General features: G+C 41.4%; 1 protein-coding gene across 1 annotated transcript in view; it reads left to right on the top strand.

Annotated features, from left to right (window-relative positions):
- Positions 1 to 23,252, top strand: part of BASP1 (brain abundant membrane attached signal protein 1) — a 90,911-nt gene extending 67,659 nt beyond the window's left edge. The window contains exon 2 of the mRNA XM_083188112.1: positions 21,873 to 23,252. Within this exon, the coding sequence (XP_083044238.1) occupies positions 21,883 to 22,593 (711 nt within the window). The 5' untranslated portion in view covers positions 21,873 to 21,882 and the 3' untranslated portion in view covers positions 22,594 to 23,252. The remainder of the gene's footprint in view (positions 1 to 21,872) is intronic.
- Positions 23,253 to 24,122: the final 870 nt, after the last annotated feature.

Below are 24,122 nucleotides of genomic sequence, written 5' to 3' on the forward strand. Positions count from 1 at the left end.
AAAACCTATACTTCTATAAATTCACATATTGCTAGATCCTGTGAGAGGACCACTAATGTTAAAAAAAAAAAAAAAAATACTGTATCATATATATCAATGTTATTTATTGCTACTTTATGGAAATTAAAGGTATTACTTTGCAGTTCTGGAGTTGTTTCACATTGTATTAACATTTGCTCTATGGCTCAGTGAGCACTATTGTTATAGGTTATCAGCCATTTCAGGCTAAGGAGTGGCTGGCTGCAGTTCTCTTCAGTGGCGTTACTGATAACGCTTACTGTGTGCAGGTAAATGTCTGCCTGCACAGTCACCTTGTTATCTCTCCATTTCAGGTATGTCCCGAAACTATTTCTTAGGATATTTGTGCTTTTGATTTGGTAGTAGTTCCTTTTTATAAGCCAACCTTGTTTTTAGGCTTCACATGCCTGATAAAGTGTGTAGATAATGTATGTGTAGATAATGTATGTGTGAGTGTATATAGGTGTATGTATAGGTGGCACGCATGGACTTTCTCATTAAAGGATACTATACTCCCGTTATTGGTGTATTCCATGAGTCGATTGTATTCACTCGTCTTGTTCCATAAGTCGATTGAATAAAAATGTAAACTTTGAATGCTCCAATAATAGAGTACAATAGTGTATGTGGAAGTCTGTGAATGCTGCCTGCCTATACCTGCTTCTACATATCTATCTTAAGAAGGGCACCTGGTGTGAGAAACCATTAACTCTGCAAAAGGAGTGCCAAGCAGGTTGGGGTGTCTTTCCTGATTTTCTTAAAGTGGCATCCAGTAAGCAGCATTCTGGCATGAAAGGCTTTCAATGCCCATTTATCATAGTAGTAGAAAATCTATATTGATGCAGGAAAATGTCTGCAGAGTTACCGGTGAGGTTGACTGGCAGTGGTAAATCTGAGCTACAGAAATAGCCACTGTCATCTATCCCTGTAATAGGATTAAGTGAGTAGATGGATTACCCTACTAATCCCCCTACTGTATTGTTCTATGTATTATATTGCATCTGAGAACAATAGGATAGCCATGGCTAGCCATGCTGAGCCATGGCCTAAGGAAGATAGATGAGATGGGCTCCTACTGTACTGTTGCACCAGGTCACTGCATTTGTATGCATATGTCATAGCGCATGGTAACCCCTTGGTAGATGTGGCTTTTCTGTCCATTTATGAGGCAGACGTTTTAGACCACATGATAAGTAAGTTAGGAAACACATCTGAAAGAAGTTGTAATATTTTCAAAGGTTTATAAAATGTATGCAAAAAAGCTATAAACTTTCAAATTCTCTCACCCCAGGAGTCTGCACAGTTTGCTACCTTGAGCACCGCATAGGCCCAGATTCTGGAGCTTCTGGCTTCCATTTTCATCTATTTTGGTTTGTGCTGCCATGCTTCTCAAATGTAGTTTGTTATTCTATAGGATCCGGACATGAATTGGGTCCATCAAAATCCAACACAAGCAAAAGATTAATATAGTCATGGTTGACATGAGTTTTTCACAATTTGTTTTACCCATAAGTATGGACTTTTTCATATTTCACCATCCATGGGAACTATAATTGGGCATGATTAAGCGTGCTAAGTGCAACGTTAGCAGAGCATCTAGCGTGGGTACACTCATTTTGAGGATCCATGTATTGGAATATTTTTCTTTTTTTCTTGTGTGATATACAGATAAATGTATCATTAAGATTAAAGAACAGTGGCGTGCTTAATAGAAACCCATTTTTTTCGGGACAAAAACTCTACTGGGCCGGCTGCGTTTATTGTAACATTTATTTTGGATTCTAGTTTAAATGTGCTGCTTGACTCATATTAAAGTATTTATACTGCATGGCATGAGTATTGCAGTGATGTCACAAGCCATAGATACTTCCCAGAATGTCAATGACATTGAGGAGCAGCAGGTGACCTCTTCACTGTTGCCACACTCTTCTTGCACTTTCACCTAAAGGTGTGTACACACAGGGCATGATTTTTAGTTCACTATTTTGACTATATATTCTAATCAAAATCCTATAGAAAGTTCATTCTTGATTTTCTATTAATTTATTGTTTGAATTGCCTGCTAACAACTTACCCCATTGTCAAAACACATTGATTTGGGAATAATATATTAATAGAGGTTTGTTTAGTTCAGACATGTCCAACGTTGGCCCTCCAGATGTTGTGAAACTACACATCCCAGCATGCTTTGCCACAGTTTTGCTATTAGAGAATGCTAACTATTGCAAAGCATGCTGGGATGTGTAGTTTATAAACATCTGGAGGGCCAACGTTGGACATGCCTGGTTTAGTTTATGTCAATAAGAAGAAATAATAAAGAGCATTTAAGGCAAATTGGATCAAATTGTATTTAAGAAGTAAATGGATCCTATTTCTATTTGTTCAATCCAGTACTTTTGGTGTTAAAGGTCCTGAGATGGAGTTGCACGCAGTTCACAATTTAACAACTTGCTCACTCTTTAGCAAAATGTGCATGTGTTATGGCTCACATATGCAATGTAGAGTATCTACTGAGGTACTGTATGTGGAGGGGACACATCAGATGCTTCTCTGAATGTGAGTCTTGGCACAAAGAAGAAGCACCGAAAAAAATGCAGATTCCCTATTCAAACATTACTAATTTTAATATATTTTTCAATAAATGATTTATTTTGTTTGCTTAATCTTGACCAGGGTTGGGGACTTACCCACCACATCCAGGTAGCATCATCAGGTTAGTCCTTAGCAGTCTTATGGGTTTACGTCTAAAAACTACCCAACCGGCTAAACACTTCAAGTCCTCACACTGGTGGAGCAAGTGAGGTGTTAGCGTGTTAAATAATGGCCGCTTACTGCATGTGTTATAGAGGTGAAAGGTAATTATGTGAAAAAATGTACCCTATTTAAAATTAAACAGTAGAGCGCTCATTGTTTATTTTTGTTACGTTTTTTTATACGATTATCTTTCACCTCTATAGCACATGCAGTAGCTGCTCTTATGCCAACCGGTGTGCTATTGAATTATAAAAGAGAATCTGTTCTTTCAGCCTGTATTCTTCAGAGCATAATCTCCACACAGGCATAGGCATTCATCCACACTCACACCACTTATCTATGAAATAATGATGCGTACAACTGAATTGGGCTTAAAGGGTACGGCTTATTTATTTTGAGCAGGGGCGGCCTATTTGAAGCTAACTGAAATTTACGTCCCTGCTCTAACTAAGGTGGCGGGCAAAGAACGGCATGCAATAATCACATTCGCTAGTAAAATAAAAAAGTAATGAAAATAATAAACTCCGGATCCAAAGGGCCTCCTGCCCTTTTTCCTAAGACCGGCAACTGCCAGCGTCCTTGGCCACAGAAAAATGTATATGCGGACATCCCAAAGGGCCATCTGCCCTTTGCGGACCTACAAACTGTCCGCAAAAATTTTGCCTATCCGAAGTAAATGATTGTTAAGGTCAAGATGTGGGCCCACCTGGATCGGTGATGCCCACATCTCGACACTAACCACCAGCTAAATATAAATACTGCTAGAATTTAAACTACCATTCTTTCCGCCACAATAAGCCGACAACAACCAAATGTAAAACCAATACAGAAAACTCTAAAATTAATTCCAACTAATAATTTGGGCGGGAGGAAGGGCAACGCCCCTGACTTCAAACCAGCCTAGCAGTGACCTTCATGCAAATCGCACCCCAGTCAATCAAGCAAGCCGAACCCATCAGCAGAACTCTAGTGTGCAAGCTAAGGATTCCTGCCATAGACTGGTGAGTTTATGCTGCGTTCAGCCAGATGAGCTGTCTTCTACAGTCTGACAGTATTTTATGTCAAAGAAGTGGATTTGCTATCAATCATTTTTCACCTAAAAGATTGTTGCATTCCACACGGCCACAAAATCAGTATGCTCTGATCTTTGCTGAAACTGTCCCTTCAGAGGTAAATAACAATGCTACTATCTGTAGTCATGGAGAACACAGCGTCAAGTAGGAGACAGGAAGGATTTGCTCTAGAAGAACCAATGTGCAATGCAGCAGTATTCAGAGGTTAACCGGAAACTAGAAACTAAATATTTTCTTATTATGTGAAGAACACTACTGATTGATAAATTAATACTGAATGGAACACAAAAAAAATGAAACCATATCATTCCACTAATAATTATGAGCCTAACCCAGGGGTTCCCAATCTTTTTTGAATCACGGCATCCTAGAGTATCAGAATATTTTCACGGCACTCCAAAAATTAATTAGATTGGGTTTATATATGATTCTTAAGTTCAGTTATGTAGTAAAGGGCAGGATTTGCTTCTGTTTGTACACATTTTATGATTGGCAGCCACCAGCACTGGTTTTGCTCATAAATAATTAACCATAAATAAATTGAGGTGATCCTGGACCATCAACCGAGGGCACCCCTGCATGTGTCCCGAGGCACCCCAGGGAGCCACGGCACACAGTTTGGGAACCACTGGCCTAACCCTTCCATTGCACTAGCCCCTGGGGATCATTTTCATCCACATTGTGTGTTATCCCATCATCCTGCACACTCTTCTGTTACAGATAATCTTTTCCAACCACAACCTAATAACAAGCTTGTAACCCAGGGAGAGGAGTGTTCAGCCCATTAAGAGATTTAACAGAAAGCTCAATTCTAACCTAACCCTCCTCCTTGTTGCGTAGGTGGATTTAGACCACTGCAGAGGTGGATTTAGACCTCCTTGGGGCCCTAGGCAAGATGCTGCTTTGGGGCCCTCCTCAATCAATCCATAGCACTACTAAATTTTTGCCTCTGATTGCTACCAGCATCAACAGAGTACACTGACTGATGCACAGTCAACTGACTAATCCTCAGCTGCATGAACATCGCATTGAGTACAAATCTGAATCAAGATCTGCTTTGGAAGTAGGCTTAATACCTGTGTCACATTTAAAGTAAACCTTAGTTGTTCATGCTGTACGTAGGTACCAAAAAAAAAAAAATCATGTTAACCTAGTAACCAATCTAACGCTGGCCACTAATTTTCTTGACGGCTGATCTAGATGCTGCAAATTTGCTATACCAAAGCAATCTGGGAAATGTTGTATTAGAGGAATTGCTATGCTGGCTAACTATTGTCCATTGATTAGTGGCAAACCTCTATTGGTCGCTGTTAAGGGGCATACATACTATGCAAGTTTGTCCTCTTTTCTAAGTAATATTTATGTAGATACTATGGTACAGTACACCAAATCAATATAGCTCAAAATACACTGGGCCTAATTCAGACCTGATTGCAGGACACATTTTGTTTTAAAAATGGGCAAAACCATGTGCACTGCAGGTGGTGCAGATGTAACCTGTGCAGAGAGTTAGATTTAGAAGAGTTATTTTTGTTTCTGTTCAGGGTAAATATTTACTGCTTTATTTTTTACACTGCAATTTAGATTTCCGTTACACCCTACCCAAATCTAACTCTCTGCACACGTTACAGCCTCACCTGCAGTTCAACATGGTTTACAGTTTCCCCATTTTGAGAACAAATTTGTCCTGCGGTCAGCTCTCAATTAGACCCATTGATGTATTAAGTCTGAAAAAGTGGTGATAAAGTAGTTATATTACACCAGCCAATCAGCTGTGTTTGAAAAATTACAGGAGTTGATTGGCTGATGCATTATCACTTTATTTGGCTTAATACATCTGCCTCATTGTTAGACCAGAACATCTGTGTACAAGCTGAACTTCAGTTAGGGCTGCTAAATTTCAGCACATTGGGCCCTGTTACCTATTCCCAAACATCATTGCCCTGAGTGAGAAATTTATAAAATTTTGCTTATTGAGTGGAGTAGACCTCAATTAATGCAATACGTATACTATATATGTGGGAATTTTTATATTGCTGGTAATGAGAGTTGGATGTTCAATGTAAAATGTTCAAAGATGGTGTTTTGATCTAATAATACACTCCTGTGCTGTATTCTAATTTTATAATCCGTGTTTTGGCTTGATGATGATACCCTTATTTATATGCCACGGTAGGAAGCGGTTACATCACAAGATTAACAAGCACAGTACAGGCATACTACTGTTCCACTATCCAACTGTGCAGTATTTGCTTGTCCAGCTTACACAACAAACCGAGTCAAGCAAATCCATTCAGCAAAATAACCCATAAAGAGTTTGGTGATGTGTTTAGGATAAATTTATAATTTACCTTTAGAGGACCTGATGTATTAACAAAGACAATAGTGAAATGTCCGTTTTTTTTAACAATCTACATGAGTCACAGTAAATGATCTTCTGTTATAGAAGTTATTTGTTTACATGATATACTGTACATATGGAAATGACCCAGTATTGTACCTGAAAGAATGGGCATGGTGTATGAAGTACAGTGCTTTGTGCCAGCTCTTTGTTTAATCAACACATCTATAACAATGTAGTTCGCATTCTGGTTGCTGATAAATAACACCCCTTCTTCGTTAGATCTTCCTGAAAAATGGGAACAAGCACTGAGATGATATGCAAGACAATAAACGGTCTTACATTTAAAGCCCCACTAAACCTCAAAATATACATGATCTGGGGAGACTAAGGAGCTTTAACCCTTTCGGTCATATTGCCTTCCTACTTAAAAAAAAAAAAAAAAAATTCTGCATGACTGCAGTACTCCAGTTTCACCACCAGATAGTAATGGTTGGCCTGGTGCTGTGAAATGACTACAAAATCTGAATTTTAGATATTTAAATAATTCCTGACATATTCCATTCGTCAACAATATAGATAAAGGGTTACCTTGACTTTCCACTACAGCTCTTTTTAATTCTACCCCTTTCAAACTAAAGTCCTGTGTCTGACATATCCCTTTTCATACCTCGGCTCTGACCTGGGTTATTCCTGGGTTGGCACCATTGCATGATTACTTCACCTCCAAGCGCCTAAAATGTGTGTCTCTCTCTGTGCTGTGAATGTGTCACTGGTTGGATAAGTTGGGTCATACATTCACACCTCTGTTCCCCTGGTCCTTCACAGGATCAACCATGCAAGCTACCTGGGTTGGTTTCCTAGGTAACTGGAACAGAGTTATTTTTTGCGGGCAAATCTTTCACACCAAGCCATGACCTGGGTTATTGATTGAAATAAAATTATAACGCACACTGTGGTGTGGCGCCTCCCAAAGTGACAAATGACGCAATAGAACAAGCAATACGTCCCTTTTTATGGAATTCCAGTACTATATGTACTGTCCAGAAAGGGGATCAGTGCATCTTCTCCGATATGTCGACATGACCTGGGTTAACCCGTCAATAACACAGGTGAAATACTTGGTGTAAATAGAATATGGACCTGTGCACTTGATCCCTAGGGTGTGACGGGTGGTTTTGCAAGCTAATGCAAGGTCTGTTACCGTTGTGAAAATAAATGAGCAATTGGGTTAGCTGCACCTGCCCTCTACAGGTAGTATCTTTATAGGTGTTTGTGTTTTCTGTTTATTTTCCAAAATAATCACTGTACTGTACCTCACCGCCACCATTACTGTATTACGTGTATAGAATTCTGCATTATTAAATTAAGGATTGACACATTGTTTTCAACATTTATAAATTATACCCAAATGCATTTACTGCTACACCATCAACAGACCCCTAAACACCTATGAGATAATACCTGTAGAGGAAAGGTGGCGCCAACACAATTGCTCACAAATACTTGTTAAACGGATATTAGTAAAGTATAAACTTTCCCCTCATCCAGAACAGACTGCTGAAGCCTCTCCCACATTTTATTTAAAATGTGTTACACAGGGGTCCATCCTATTCGCTGGGAAGAGTGCAGTGACCTATGCTGCTGCATTTTACCACCAGCATTGGCAGCCTTCACATTCCTTTTAGGCTAACGGGCATTTTTTCAGGCTACCATAAAGTGTGGCTGCTGCCGCAATGATTCACAAAGTGATCATCATCATGACTAATAGGAATTATTTGTGCTACTATAATCTCAACATCCCTGTATGCAAGCCAATCAGTTCATACAGTGCATTTCTACAAAGCAAGTCTGTCTAGGTGTCACATGGGGTTTTATTTACGAATCAATGGCAATAGTGCAACTGTCCATCCATTTTTTTGTGACGATTGGCCTGTGGACCAATCAAAACACTGGTGCGGGGCTTCGTGGGTGTTGGGCACAGATATGCTGTGTCCTGGCATTTTGGGGGAAAAAAACAAGCAAAACATTGTTTTTTCTGTGCCATCGATGGAGGGAAACCATTTGGTTCTCCCCATTGATGGCAAAAGTATTCAACATCGGCCATAAACCATTAATTATTTCAAATTATTGATGGTCGATGGCCATCCCTAACTAAAAACTTTCTGATAGGTTGAAGGGGACAATAAAGCTTGTCTGTTAGAGAAGCGCCTCCCTGTAGACATGACCACCCGAACAGGACTATGATAACACATGTTGAATATCCATTCTAATTTAAACACACACTATTTATTTTTTATTTATTGTCAATATTTTGCATATCTTCAACTATTCATATACAGACCTTGATTATATATTGTCAGATATTGGCTTTACTTAAAGATATGGGGCGAGATTCTATATAGCAGAGATGCGGTAAAAACCCCGTTTTCGGGGTTTCTACCGCATCTCTATATGCTATATTGTGCCTCCGCAGTGTCAGCGCTGCGGAGGGAATCGCCAGCAAGAGCTGGCGAATCCCTGCAGAAGCCTATGGGCTTCTTACCGCAGCGCTGTTTGAGGGATCCGTCACGGATCCCTCCCAGCGTGCCCTGCGGCCGGCGCCGGGGTCTGCGCATGCGCAGATGGACTCCCGGGTCACAGACCCAAAAGTCCAGCACCGGCACCGCATCGCAAGGGACAGCTCTTACCGCAAGAGCTGTCCCTTGCGTTAATAACGGCATATGTTACAGCATATGCCGTTATTAAAAATGCGATGTCCGGCGAAGGGGGGCCGCGGATGTTATAACATCCCGCCCATGTTCTGTATACTGTACTACTCCATGGTGTAGTGATGCCCTCAGTGCATTAATAGGCTACCAAGTGATAATTCATAGATGCTGTTCATTTCTTCAGTGGAGGATTTCTTGTGTTGTGTATCAGAATTCTATTCCTAAAGGCCCCCATGCACTCTGGTAACATCTCTGCTCGAAGCCGCACAGGACCTTCCCAGGTGGCAGGATAGATACTGGCTGCATAACAATACAAGATTATCTTCTGTGGCTGGTGCAGCTCACAATCTCCACACAGGACCTGCTGTCATTCACCTGCTATTTGGGCTCTTCCTGCAATTGATCACCGCAATCGCAGGTAAAGAGCCCACATTGCAGGTTAGATTGATTAGTTTTTTGCCATTTTCTAAAATCTATTCCCTGGTTTTCAAGCAGTGAACATAAAGCTTTCAGTTACAGCGAGCATGGCTAGTGTGTTGCACAGGAGCCACCGTGCTCCAGCTGCTAAAATGCGCTTTATGGCGTTATATACCATTTAAGGAATGTACAGTGTCACACCACAGTATTTATGGAACAACACTTGATCAATGCTCTGTTTTACAGGAAGAAGACAGGCTGACAAACACATTTGTACATTTTATTGATTATACTTATTATATACAGTCGTTTGTAGATTGCATTGCTGTTTTTTAGTTCTTTGGCCCATTCTGGTTGCTGCGTAAACAATGGTTCATATTGTTAAGACATATATGCTTGAGGGAGAAAATACAATAGCTTGGTAAAACCCTGTAATCTTCAACTTAATGAAAAAAAAAAAGGAAAACAAACGTTTTCATTACAGAGATAAATACAGATCTATAAACAATATATAACTATTTTGGAGTTTTGATTGTATATTTCCTTGTAGACCTTTCTTTCCCAAACTGTTCCTTGGAATGTGATGTACGGTATACTGTAGCACGATTTTAATCCTCCACCACAGCCTAGATGATATTAGGGCATGAAATAACTCCTGTCGGCTCGAAAAAAAAGCGAAAGCCCATGTCGACCTAATACTTGTGTCGACCTAATGACCCTGTCAACATAACCACATGTTGACCTTCAGTCATGTCAACATTAATGCATGTCGACCTAATGCTTGTCAAGGAAGCCCTCCTCGCTCCCTTTATAAATCCTGCTTTAGCGCCTCCGTCCAGCCAACTCTGGCATAGCGTAGATTTCCATCTTTCACTCACTGAACTGTGACCGTTTCATGTACAGTAGAGTTATGCCCCATCATTCACAGGTGGTGATATGACTTCAATGTATACAACTCTTTCACTTGTACTTGCCTATGTTTGATCCAATGCATGCACAATGCAGACAGTGATGTGATATTTCCCGCTCTCCATCAGCCCTGTAGTAATTAGTTTGGACACTTAACAACCCCCTTCTCTACTCTGTATCTGAATGATGACTACAGTAGATAATGTCTAGAAGTATGGCGAGCCTGTGAGGGTATACTTTTACTGGTGTTGATTTACATGTTAACATGCATAGATTTAACCCAAAATACTGAAAAAAAAATAAATTGGTTGGAGTTTGTCCTGTCAAACTTATGGTGTGTACACACGGGGCCATATGATTGCTCAGTGTCTTCTTTTCATCAGCGATGAAAAGGAGACACTGCTGCTGTCACGGGGGGGGAGGGGGAGCATGGTCCTGCGAACGGCGATCCCTAGGGAGTACACACGGGAGCGTGCAGCTGGCGATTTATCGCCAGCAGCTCTCCAAATCACTGGCAATATGGTCGCTCAGCGACCATATTTCTAGCGCTTTCAGCCAATATTGCCCCCGTGTGTACGCACCTTTTACCCAGTGTCTCTTAATTTTATTTTTTGTTTAGATTTTGTACCGGCCAACCTGTAAATCTAATATACTGTACCATGGCCCTCTACCCACCGCAAAAAAAAACTAAAAGGCAGACCATAACCATTACATTTTTTAAATAATAGAAATGTTATAGCAGTGTTGCTTCACTCTACAATCCTTTAGTACACAGCTGATTAGTGAGATTAATTGCTGGGAAAACACTATGCTGCTTTATGATACTCTGAGTGATTAATTGCCTGAGATGAATCTTTCTGAAATCTCATTACAGTAGCATTTCCTGCCCCGAACAGCATTAAATAAAATACCATGAATTACTGATTATTTACTCATCGTATTACAGTCATAGGATATGAATAATAGCTTGAAATTCTTGCCATGCGATTAAATGTGGCCATGCAGGATAAACAATTGCCTGTGTGGATAAAACCATAGAAAGTAAGCTGCTGTAAAATGGGTGATCACTGGTAAGCGAGTAATCTACTGTGATCGAATAACTAAAAACTGCCTGCTCTTTATCTCTTAGTGCTCCAAAGAAGATTTTATATTGAAAGGATTTAAAATAAATAAATAAATACAGGGTGAGTATCCCTTATCCAAATATCCATTATCCAAATTATTCCGAAAACCATGTATTCCAGAAAGTGAAAAAAAAAAAATGATCGCTAAAAACCGACTGGGGACATCTGTAACAGCACTACTGGGGGCATGATATGTAACTAGCACTATATGTGCAAGACAATGATTGCTTGGCATTCAAATTCAGTACCTGAGATACAGTAGTACACAAATGTTGTATTATGTTTTGAAACCTTGTTTTATGCACAAAAAATATATTTGTGTGAATTTCATGTGGTTGATGTGTTTTATACAGCATAAATTTAAGATACATCATTGAAATGTAAAATTATTCTAAAATACGGAATAATCCGTTATCCAAAATATTCCTGGTCCCTAGCAATTTGGATAATATAGAGAAGTGATTCTCAAACTCTGTCCTCAGGACCCCACACAGCTCACGTTTTCCAGGACACCTGGCTCACTGACATATTTATAAAAGATCCAAAGGTGGAGCTAATTATTTCACTTGTGATTGTGAGACCTGCTAAACATGCACTGTGTGGGGTCCTGAGGACAGAGTTTGAAAACCTGTATAATAGATATATGCTTCTACCTCACATGCATTTATAGGTACCGTTAAATGGAACACCACATCTGAATAGTGCCAAATGCAAGGGCGTAACTACCATAGGTGTAAGGGGTGCAGCTGCTATGGGGCCCAGATATAAAGGGGGCCCATCTTTGCTGTCTAAGTAATATGTTTTTTTTAAATACATTTATCACCATCCTTTACGAAATAGGGGGCCCTTACAAATTTTTGCTATGGGGCCTACGATTATCTAAGTACGCCTCTGGCCCTATGAACAACCATATTAGACATTTTGTAATGGTTTCTTGGCAGAGTTCCTTTGCAGTGTATTGGGATGCATTCAGTCAGGGTGATCATGGTTTGTGTTTTGTGATGCCATTAGGTGTGAGTCACTGATAAAGCACTACTCCTTTTTGTCATTGAAGAAACTTTACCCCAAAAGGGCTTTCATTGCCAAATAGAAGTACCTAATTTTTTTGGAAACATGGGAAGCATTCACAACAATTTAATAATATATGAATATTGATTTATTATTATAAAAATTTTCCATGACTTTTAGTTTAAACATGTGGACAAGACCTATTCCATGTATAAGACTGCACTTTACTATAGCTAGCTGGATTTAGAACAATAAATTGACATACTTCTGAATAATTAAAACATGAAATGTGATTAAATTCCCAAAAGACTGAATTTGATAACCTAAAAACCATATTAATGTTTTTGTTAATGTTTTCTATTTGTGTATGTGATTATACAGTATACTATGTATACAGTATGTTTGTGCTTTCTTTTTTTTATTACAGTGCATGTTGGCCGTTTAATAGAAGGCGCCTGGCTATGTATTACAGTTTAATTGAGTGCCAGCTTTTTCATTTCCTATTTATAAATACCGAATATGATCGATTATATTTAGTAAGCAGGGGGATGGATTTTTTTTTTCTTTTTGTATTCAGTATGCTTTTCATAAGGTCTTTCATTGTGAAGGGCCTTAACATTTACCACAATTAAAACACTCTGTCTATATTAGATAAGCAAGTAGTTTGTTTTGATATTCCATGTCATCAGGGCTAATGTCCTGCTGGGAACATTACAATTGAATCTATTGAATTAAATAAGTCAGACAGTCTTGACGTCTATATTCACCTCTATTGGGAGCACAAGCAAAATCTGCAAAGATGGATGGCTTTGTACTGCACGCTGAGAATTAAGGCAAGAGGCCAATGTCTTCTAGTGTGTATGCCTAATATTGTTAATGATGTGCGCTTCCGAACTTGCAGGTCAATCACCTCCAATATCGTTAATGTTGTTCGGCACATGTATGTATGCTGCGCTGAACAACCTAATGATATTGGGATGTAGCTACTCCCCGGCCTCTCCACCTCTCTCTCCAGATATGCGGTAGAGTGGAGCAGCGGCACACGCTGATGCTGGGGCCGAAGCTCAACACCGTCTAAAGTGAGTTCAGTTTGGCCACTGGTCACCAATGATATTAAATACTTTTTAATTCCCCTTGCCATGTAATATTACTAATAGTTTGTTCTCCCTACTGTGCACCAATGTTTTAGTATGTATGCATGCATGGTTAAAGAATACATACATGCACACTTAATACAACATGCCACTAATGTTTCAATGATTTTGTCCTCCACACTGCCCACCAATGTTTTAGCATCCACTGGCCACTAATGTTTGTCCAATGAACCGTCCACACTACCACCAATGTCATGCTGCTTTCACATTGCCTAAACGTTTGAGACCCGGTATTTTGAAACTGTATTTAAAACTGTATATTACAGTTTTAAACCCCTTTCACACTGCACATAAATACCGGGTCTTAAGCAGGTTTGCAGTGTGAAAGCAGGACAGCCAGTAGCTATAAGACAGCATAGTGCATATGTAATGAGCTCTGTGCATATTAATGAGGTGCTCATTACATATGCACTACACTCATTACATATGTACATATGTAATGATCGGCTCATTACATATGCATTGTGCTCTCATAGCTACTGCCTGAGTCCTATATACTGGTTCAGAGCCGTTCACACTGCATAAAAAACCAAGTTGGTACTCTATAATGAGTAATCATCCATCATCTATATTGCAAGTGTTAGGGCAGACATTGTGGGGGAAGGGGGGGGGGGGGGGGCTGGCCTGCCTACTTGGTCACTCCTGGGCCCTACAATTTCTGATGGCAGCCCTGGATGCATGTATAAGAAGCATGCTGATTTAGATGCATACTATTTTAATGTAAAAACCTTCTCTGGATTTTACAGATAAAACCTGCATTTCTACAATGTTAACAGGGAGTATCCATGTACATGTTTTGTCAGTAGTAAAGTTGGTCCACTTATACATAATATTAACTGATATTTATTAATATTTTTATATATATATACACAGTTGGGGCTATGTTATTATATTTGTGATTCTGTGTGGAGACCTGGAAAATGTGAATTTATAGGGATAATTGAGGATTGAGGTTGAAAATCATTGTCATAGACAGGGCCGGATTAAGCCTTTGGGGGGCCCGGGTCACTTTAGACAGGGCATCCCATTCCCACTTGTCATTACTGGCCGTGAACTGCATGGGAGAATATTACAATGTCAAAACAGAGTAAAGGCAGTGTATACTTGGTCAATGGGTAACTGCCAGGGGGAGGAATTAAAAAATAAAAATATATAAGCTCTATATCTCTATCATACAGATGGGGCAGGTCCCAACTTTGCAGGGGATGGCGATGGCGACGCCAGCCGCCATCCTCCGCCAGCGCTATAGCGAGAAGGGGGTGCGCGCGCACGAGAGGCATGCGTGTCCCCTTCCGACGGCGCTTCCCCTGGGTCACCGCCGGCTCGTTGGCGGTCACCCGAGGTCCCCACCACCTCCCCGCACACCCCCCTAACCCTGTCCATCTCCCTGAAGCGGAGACGGACAGGGTTCCCGTCGCCCCGCCGACGGAGATTGAGATGCGCGTGCGCCTTAGTCAGACGGTGAGGCAGGCCGCTGGCGGATCGCCAGCGCTGACATTCTGGCGATTCGCCAGCAAAGAAGAGGCCTGCCCCATCTGTACATACATACCACATGAAAAGCCTGTATTTCTCACTCTGTAGGAGACCTCACAGGCTCAGCGCTGCCTCGGATTAGAAACCCTCCCATGACAAGGCTGCTGCTGTCCTCCATGGGCCTGAGAAGCATGTGATGAGCTCCACCAATCAGAGCTCAGGACAAACCTCTCAGCCTCTGCCCTCTTGAGCAAAGTCTCATGGGACTTGGTCAACTCCCAGTAATGCACTGCACACTTGTGCAGTCAGTGTGCCTTGGCTCAGCACCATTAATCATTGTCACATTGGCAGATAGGTGCAACTACCCCACTCCCATGCACAAAACCTTTAGCCTCAGTAGACATTAAGAATTTCAATGACTCTTGACGATAAGGTTACTGTACTTAAGATGAAGGGGGAATTAAATTGCAAGCAAATCTTCTTGCCCAACCGAAATACCAAGGCAGCTGCCACATTTTAGGAAGGAAGGATCTTGTACAAAAGTGTTCACTAAAGTAATTGGCAATTTCACAAAACTGCTCGACAGGTGAAGGATGCAAGATAGGGTGGTGTTTAAACACCACAGCAATGGCAATTTTGATCCCCCTGGGGCTATTTAATTAGCTTTTAAGTGAGCCTGCCAGATACACTTACCTGGGGATTCTTTTTAGGTACCTGAAGAAATGTAAGAAAATGTATGAAGTCCTATCCTGAGTGGATCGATTTTCAAACAAATACAAAGGTCATTTTAATTTGTTCTTTACCTTCTATACCCCAATCTGAATTTTATTGTAAGAGTCTATAACAAAATGGGAAACATTTTATTCTTCAAACATTGGTTTCCAGTATCTTTGGCGTTTATTCAACGTAAGGCTATGACATAAACTATACTCATTTTAATTGTAACCCCCCCCCCTCTAGCAGAGGAGATTATTCAATCATGTGTCATAGAGGATTATGATCTTTTCAGTTGTTTCTCAACAATCCAAGCCTCATGCTATTGTGGACAGATGCCTGTACAATTGCTGATTGTGTCTTCATACTGCCAACTAGTCACCGTGGTTTTACTGAAGTCCAGGAACTAATCCATCACATGAATCACATGCTTCATTGTGACTCTGGTTATTGGAGTCGTTATTTAAAACTTGACTTAACACATTCTACATTTTCTGGCTAATACAATATAGTTGATTCAAAGCTAGTTACTCATTAACTTTGCAACAGTGCTCATAAGGCCAGAATCACATGGCAATGCCAGGCAATCTCACAGTAAGGTCAGCGCTTTCTGTCAATACTATAAATGACTGTAGACCATGTTCATTAAATATTTCACATCTCATTTTACTGTTCATTAGCCAAGCACTCCTGTATGTACCTGTATTTCCTCATTATATATCATTAAAGCTATGTAAAATATTAACTATTCATGCAGCAGCTTACCAAAGCCAGCAATGCATTTGAGAGAAAAAAATGAATAGCCTGAATTTCAATAACAGACAACAAATGGTACATTACCATGTCTAGCACCAGGTCCATGAAGCCGGTCCCTGGAAACCTGTACCTGAGACTACAATGGTTAGGAAACATCTTGTGCGTGTGCATGATATAGATATATAGCTCGTTTAGCTAGACTTGGCATCTCTTATATATTTGGCTACATCTGTCACTCAAAGTGTGTCTGGAGCTATAACTCTGGGTGGAGCACCTCCCCCCCCCCCCCCATTCAGGGCATCCCCATGATTAAATGGCACATGCAAAACACTGACATGGCTATGGTCGACAATGAAAAAGGTTGACAAGATTTATTTTTCACTTTTTCAATGTTTTCATATTCATTCTCATGTGTCGACATGGACACCAATGAAGTGCCACATTTATGTAAACATTTACATTTGTTGACCTTTCTGTGTTGATTTTTTTTCTTGTGGCGATTCGCGGCACCCCCCGCGACCCCCCCCCCCTCCCGCGATTTGCAGCACACCTCCCGCAATTCGCGGCACCCCCGGTGACTCCCGCGATTCGCGGCCCCACCCCGTGACACCCCCCTCCTGCGATTCGCGGCAACCCCCCGGGCCCCCCCTCCCGCGGTTCACGGTGCCCCCCATGACCCCCCCTACCGCGTTTCCCCGCCCCTGACCCCCCCTCCTGTCATTGCGGCAACCCCCCGCCCCCGCGACCCACCCTCCCGCGATTCACTGCAGCCCCCCCATCCCACGATTCGCGGCACCCACAACCCCCCCCCCGCAATTCACGGCATCCACCCACGACCCCTCCTCCCGTGAATCGCGGACACCCCTCACCTCCTCCCCCCCCCTCCACCCCCGCGCGCGATTCACGGCAACCCCAGGATTAAATGGCACATGCAAAACACTGGCACGGCTATGGTTGACAATGAAAAAGGTTGACATGAGTTTTTGAAGATTTATTTTTCTTTTTTTGAATGTTTTCATATTCATTCTCATGTGTCGACATGGACACCGATGAAGTGCCACACTTTGTCAACATTTACATGTGTTGAACTTTCTGTGTTGATTTTTTTTCTTGTAGCAATTTTTTTCCAGTGACAACTATGAACTATGTGCACGTCAACCTACACATCATCAACCAATTCTTTGTATAATATATAACACCTGTTCTGTTTTACTGTAGGTGTTTTAAGTCAGACCTTTTACTGCTACTATTACTGTTTATGTAAATGCATTCTGAATGACAGCAAGATCCTACCATCCTTCTAGAAGAATATATAACCAACTAGGTGATTCATCGCGCCCCGTGCCCCCCCCTCCCGCAATTCACGGACCTCCCGTGATTCGCAACCCCCCCTCGCGCAATTCACGCCCCCTCCCACGCTTTGCGGACCCCCGCCCTCTCCCGTGATTCGCCGACACCTGCGCCCCCTCCCTCCCTTGATTCACGCCGCCCCTCCCGCAATTCACGGCACCCCTAAGCCCCTCTTTAGTCCCCCGTATACTCACACACCCCTATCACTACCCAGCTTCCTCCTCTCCTGAACCGTAACTTCCACCACTGGGGAGTCGCTGACGCTGTTTTGCCCACATGCCCCTATCATGCCTCATAGCCCAGCCTCCTGCTCTCATGCACCCGAACTCCCACCCAGTAGGAGGAGACACTGACTAAGGGCCACCATCCTGTACTCCTGTACTGCCATGCTGGACCCTCACCCACTGGCAGAAGCTGCACAGTATCTCCCACCCTCCTCTTTAGTCCCCCTTATGCCCACACACCCCTATCACTACCCAGCCTCCTGTTTTCCTGTGTCGTGACCTCCGCCAGTGGGGAGCCGCTGACTCAGAAACACCCTACTATACTATTGCACACACACCTAAACAACATGCACACACAGCCCCCCCCCCCCACACCCACAAATGTCACTGTACCATCCACACTATCAATGTACATCTTACTCTGTAACCGCTTTTTAATTAAACAAAACAATACACACACCCTTCCACATCATATGATCTCTATTTAACACATTTCACCTATAACTCAAGTTGCAATACAGGCATCTTTCATACAATTCTAACCATCTTTCTCATATACAAATGTTCACAAATTAAGGGAGCGCAGCCCCTTACGACGGTGTGAAGAGCGCCCGTAGGGCGCGATGAATCACCTAGTTATTTAAAACCAGTATAAACATGGTCCTGTCACCTATGCGTAGTGGATTGCATTTATTTTGTCCATAGAAACCACTGACAGAAATCTTTTGTATACAGTATATCTGCTGTGATCACCTATTTACTTGACCTGAATCTAAAATCCAGACTGAATATATCCTGCAGCTTGTTTCATACAGTTCGCCACCAAACATCCATTGTCACTTGCACCAGTAGCAGGTGCTGTACAGTATTTACTGCAGTTGTTCACCATTTGCACCTTCCTGTGCTGTGTGATCTCTGGGCAGAGGGCCTAATTCAGACTGGATCGCAAAAGCACATGTTTTCTCAAATGGAAAAAAAATGGACTTTTCTCAGGACAATACTTTCAACATGTTATCCTCATGGCCCCTTCATTCCCTTTAATATGCCTCAATGTTTTCTCATACTCTTTTTTTTTTTTTTTAATGTTTGCTCAGAGCCCCCATATGCCCCTTTTTTATATCACATACATTAGCATAGCACCCTTCCAGAATGCAAAATCTCTTGCCCAAGTTCTCTGAGTCTTACAAGTGTCATCCTTCCCTTGCATTTTAGCAGCTTCACCCCACCCTGCGTTTCTTCAGCACCATTTTACTTCATCTCTCTAGCTTACCACAACTGTGTCCTTCCAGCAACTCACCCAACATGTGTGTCTCAAGCTGCTCAACCCATCTGTGTCCCTCCAGCAGCTGCCCTTTCTCTTCTTACCTGCACCCACCTGCTGGAGTGGGTGTGTGGTGGCCGTTTCTCTAAAGCTGTCTGCTGCTGCTCTTACCTTCCTCGGATGCAGCGATGGGTCGGCCCTGGTGGTGGCTACAGTGCTATCTTCCCAGGCCATCTCTTCCTCCCAAGTAGCTCTTCAGCTGCTCCCTCTGACGTGCGTGCTGGCGGCGACGGCGTCATAAAGTCACCCGCACAGCTACATAAGGAGGAGGAACCCGGCGGCGATGTGGATGAAGCCGGATCCTCCTACTTCTACTCCAGCAGCTGTGTGCCCAGCGCCCCCTAGCCCACTACCCCTCCCAGTCACAATTGTGTCCTGTCCTATACGGTGCCGGCGGCTGTCAGTGTCACGGAACCCGGAGCACTGCAGAGCGCAGCGCAATGCCACACTGCCTGTCCCACTGGCGCCCACCTCAGACCCCGCTGGCGCTTGCTACGCCACTCATACATACATACATACACACATACATACATACATACATACATATGTATATATGTATGTATGCGCACATTGTTAGGGGTGCACAGGCATCGCCTAATAGTGTGAACACCATTAGGAATACCTCCCTGCCACTAGCAATGCCAGCAATACATTTTAAAAAAAGACCACCAATCGGTGGTGTTAGACAAACTTAATGGGCGGTGTTAGACACACCCAATAGGTGGTGCTAGGCACACCCCTTTGAATGTGGACCCCCTAATATGTGCTGTGCACATACCTATATTTCTATCTATTTCCTAGGTGATTCATCACGGCCTACGGGCACTCTTCATACCATAGTAAGGGGCTCCGCCCCCTTAACCTGTGAACGCCTTTAATTATGTGAAATATGGTTCATATATTGTGGAGGATGCGCTGCATTGCTACTTTAGTTAGATGCGGGAGCTGATGGGGGAGCAGTGGTGGTGTGGGTGGGAGAGGGATGGATGCATGTGTACTGTGGGTGGGGATGGGCGAGTGCAAATCTTGCAGTGCAGACGCCTAAAGTTGCTGTGACGTTGCCCCTGAAAAAAATAATATATGTTAGTATAGAGTGGATGGGGGTGTACTGTGGATGGTGCAGGTGCAGTGGTGTTGTCAGTGGGGGTGCATTTGGTGAGTGAGGGTGGGATGGGTGTGAGTGCTTGGCGGTGGGGTGGGTGGCGCACGGATACAGGGGGTAGTTGAGTTGCAGGTGCGGGGGTGAGCAGTGTGGGTTGTTTTCCTGCGCAGGCTCCAGTCTTCCTGTTCTCCATGGAGACCTATGCCATATCTCAAAATAAATATATATTCCGACTGACGTTCCAACAGTCGAAATCCCAGAATGAATACTCCCCCTGATAGTGGGTACACATGGAATTTGATTTCAATTCAGTTTCTACAAGCCTATTTTTCTTTTAGATTTCCACTAAACATGAATATGCATTGGGATCGAATCTGCATCGCATGCTGCTAAAATCATTTGATGTGCATTCCATTTCAGTTAGTTTTTTGCTTCTATAAGCAAAATCGAAAAGAAAAGTTGTAGACCTCTCACCGTGTGTGCCCTCTCAGACTTTCAGCTGGTACTACTCAAATAGAAAGTAACTTTTGTTATTATAGTTGTAAACCTATGAATTACTTCATTTTTTTTTTTTTTTTTTACATCTGTTCTTATGCAAGAGTAACCCTTGCGGTAGTGAAATCGGGATTATAATGCTTGAACTTACCTGTCACTTGATATTAAAAAATTGTGTTTAGTCACTTATTGAATGTGACAGTTAGTCAGCCCTGGATTTTGTAGAAGACTGCTTTAGTGTTTTTGCGTGGCAGAATGGGGACACTTTTTTTTTTATTTTTTAAGTATGAATATATTTATTTAGAATACTTTTTTGATGTATTTTCCATATATCATGATATATTTAGCATTTTTTTTTTTTTTAGCTTGGGAAATTTGATAATTGATGACTTAGAATAAAATGGACATTGTAAAACTTTGACATTAATTTGCTTCTGGGTGCAATAGTGCATAATTAATTGGAAAAATATAAAGGCAAAAATCGACTGGATAACTGATACATTTATGCATTTTTTTTGTATACATCTGGGATTCTAGTTTTATTTGTGATATGTAGTTAGTCTTATGTCAGCAATTATGGGTACATTGTTAAAGCATAACTTACATTTTAGTTAAAGCTTTCGCAAATATGATATAATCTAACAGCGTAAGGTATAGAAATAAACTGGACCATAGAATGAAATCTGGCAACTAATTAGTAGTTCATTTCACAAAAAATAGAGTTGCCTTTCAAAATATTTACTAGATTCTGTATTCATTATTATTGTCATTGTATTTGAATAAGTACTAAAGAGCACAGACTGTATTTTTGTTGGAATTTTACTCACCGCACATGTTGATGTCAAGATGATAATTATGTATTTTATGCAAGTTCTAAATTCTGGTGTGTTCTGATGCATCGGTGACCTTGTGTGTTCCTTTTTTCCAGGGCTTTAACCATGGGAGGAAAGTTGAGCAAGAAGAAGAAGGGGTACAATGTTAATGATGACAAATCAAAAGATAAGGACAAAAAGGCAGATGAAGCCAATACAGAAGAAGAAGCAGCCACTAAAACTGAGGAGACCCAACCTGTTGTAGAAAATTCAGATGCAAAAGAAAATAAAGATGAGAAAAACGATAAAGAGGCCCAGCCTGCTGAGAACAAATCTGAGGTCAAAGAAGGGGATAAGGAGACCACTAAGGATGCAGTACAAAAAACAGAACCTGAGAAGACCGAGGCTTGCTCTGATGCCAAGGTGGAACCTCAGAGTGCTGAACCTCCTGTATCTAAGCAAGAGGAACCAACTGTTGCATCTCCTGCTCCAGCCGCTAATAGTGAAGGATCTAAAGTCTCTGAGCCTACCACCGAGGCAAAAGCTTCCCAGCCATCAGAAGCACCAGCGCCAAGTAAAGTAGATGAAAAGAGCAAAGAGGATGGGGAAGTGCAAAAGACTGAGGCTCCCTCTGCACCAGAGGTCAAAACGGAGACCGCTCCAGCCTCAGACTCAAAACCTAGCAATGAGGCTGCTCCATCTTCCGTGAAGTCACCAGAACCTGAAGCATCTAGTTCTTCTTCTAAGGCCTCAGAGCCTGCAGGACCAGCTGATGAAGTTAAAGCTGCTGACATCCCAGCAGCTAATTCTGATCAAACCGTAGCAGTTCAAGAGTAAGATGGACAGCCTGTTTGAAATAACCACTTAAAACAACCTGCAATGATGTTTTATTTGTTTTTGATTATATATTTTTTTTTCAGCTATACTAACAAACTTGATTTAGATTTGAAATAAGTACATGTAATGGCCAGAAACAATATAAAAATCCAAATAGTATTTTTGTGGGGGAGAAAATGTAAAATATATACATTCCACAAACTCTGTTAATTAATAGATAAATGAAACAAGAAAACTTTAAATATAGATGTTTGTGAGCATTTTTTATTTTTTACATCAAAGCAGCAGCTGCAAAATGTAAAGTCCAGACACAGTAATACAGTTTTGTTCCCCTTCTGCAATAAGATTGCAGGAGAAATGTTTTCTGAATTTGCCCATAGGGCTTGTGCCAAGGCAATCAAATATCTTTATTAATTTTTCTTTTCATTTGCAGTCAGTTTATTTTTTTTTAAATGCATTAAATAATGGCCAAACGTTTCCAACCGAACCCACGTTAGCTGTCTCTTATTCCTCTCCAGATATTTTGGAAGTAACAACATTCTCATTCTACTTAGTCTACCTAGATTTCTCATGATGAATTAATGCATGTCTGTGGTTGGGTGCACCTGTAGTTCTGTTTATTGGTCAGTGGAAATAATAATAAAAAAAGTCTGCGTTGATTTGCAGTTCCAGTTTTTCTTCCATTCTATGTCACAGACACCAACACAACACTCATTGGAAAGCAAGTAACTAATAAAAAAATAAAAAATAAATAAAAAATGCAAAATTAAAAAAGAAACCAAAAAAAAGGAAGATGTAAATGGATGCTTTGAAAATATATGTAATTGTATAAATGGTGCAACAGTAATAAAAGTAAAATAATTAAGAAACAAATACTTAGCAGTTGAATTATTTTTTTATTCAGTTTTTTTATTTTGGAACATATGACTGTTTATTGGGTGTTTTTCATTTAATATACGTGTTTTCTTGCTTTATCGCATGGGGGATGTCTACAGTGATCATAGCTGTTCTGATGTTTTGTATCTAAACTGGCAGCTGATGGGCTGGGTCACAGATGACAGACCTCTCAGATATGTGGATGTGTAATGACAAATAAAACGGTTTGGGCCATTCAGTGGTTGGGTCGGAACCACCAGATCTGTTTTGTGTATGACATCCATAAATCTGTTTTTATACAGTAAACATCATGTGCTTGTTATTTTGTATTTCAACTTGTGTCCCCTAGTCATTCCTTTTTGATACAGCAACATTAATAAGAAAACACATACATGCAACCATAACCATGTTAGGCACTGCATCTGCTACATCAGTGGTTCCCAACCCTGGTCCTCAAGTACCCCCAACAGTGCACGTTTTCCAGGTCACCCGGCAGGTGCACTCATTATTCAGGCACATTTAAAAAGATCCACAGGTGGAGCTAATTATAGCACTTGTGATTCTGTGTGGAGACCTGCAAAACATGCACTGTTGGGGGTACTTGAGGACCAGGGTTGGGAACCACTGTGTTACATTATTGTTTATATGGGTAG

The sequence above is a fragment of the Crinia signifera genome, chromosome 5 (genome assembly GCF_055691185.1).
Source record: "Crinia signifera chromosome 5, ASM5569118v1, whole genome shotgun sequence".
NCBI classification, from domain to species: Eukaryota; Metazoa; Chordata; class Amphibia; order Anura; family Myobatrachidae; genus Crinia; species Crinia signifera.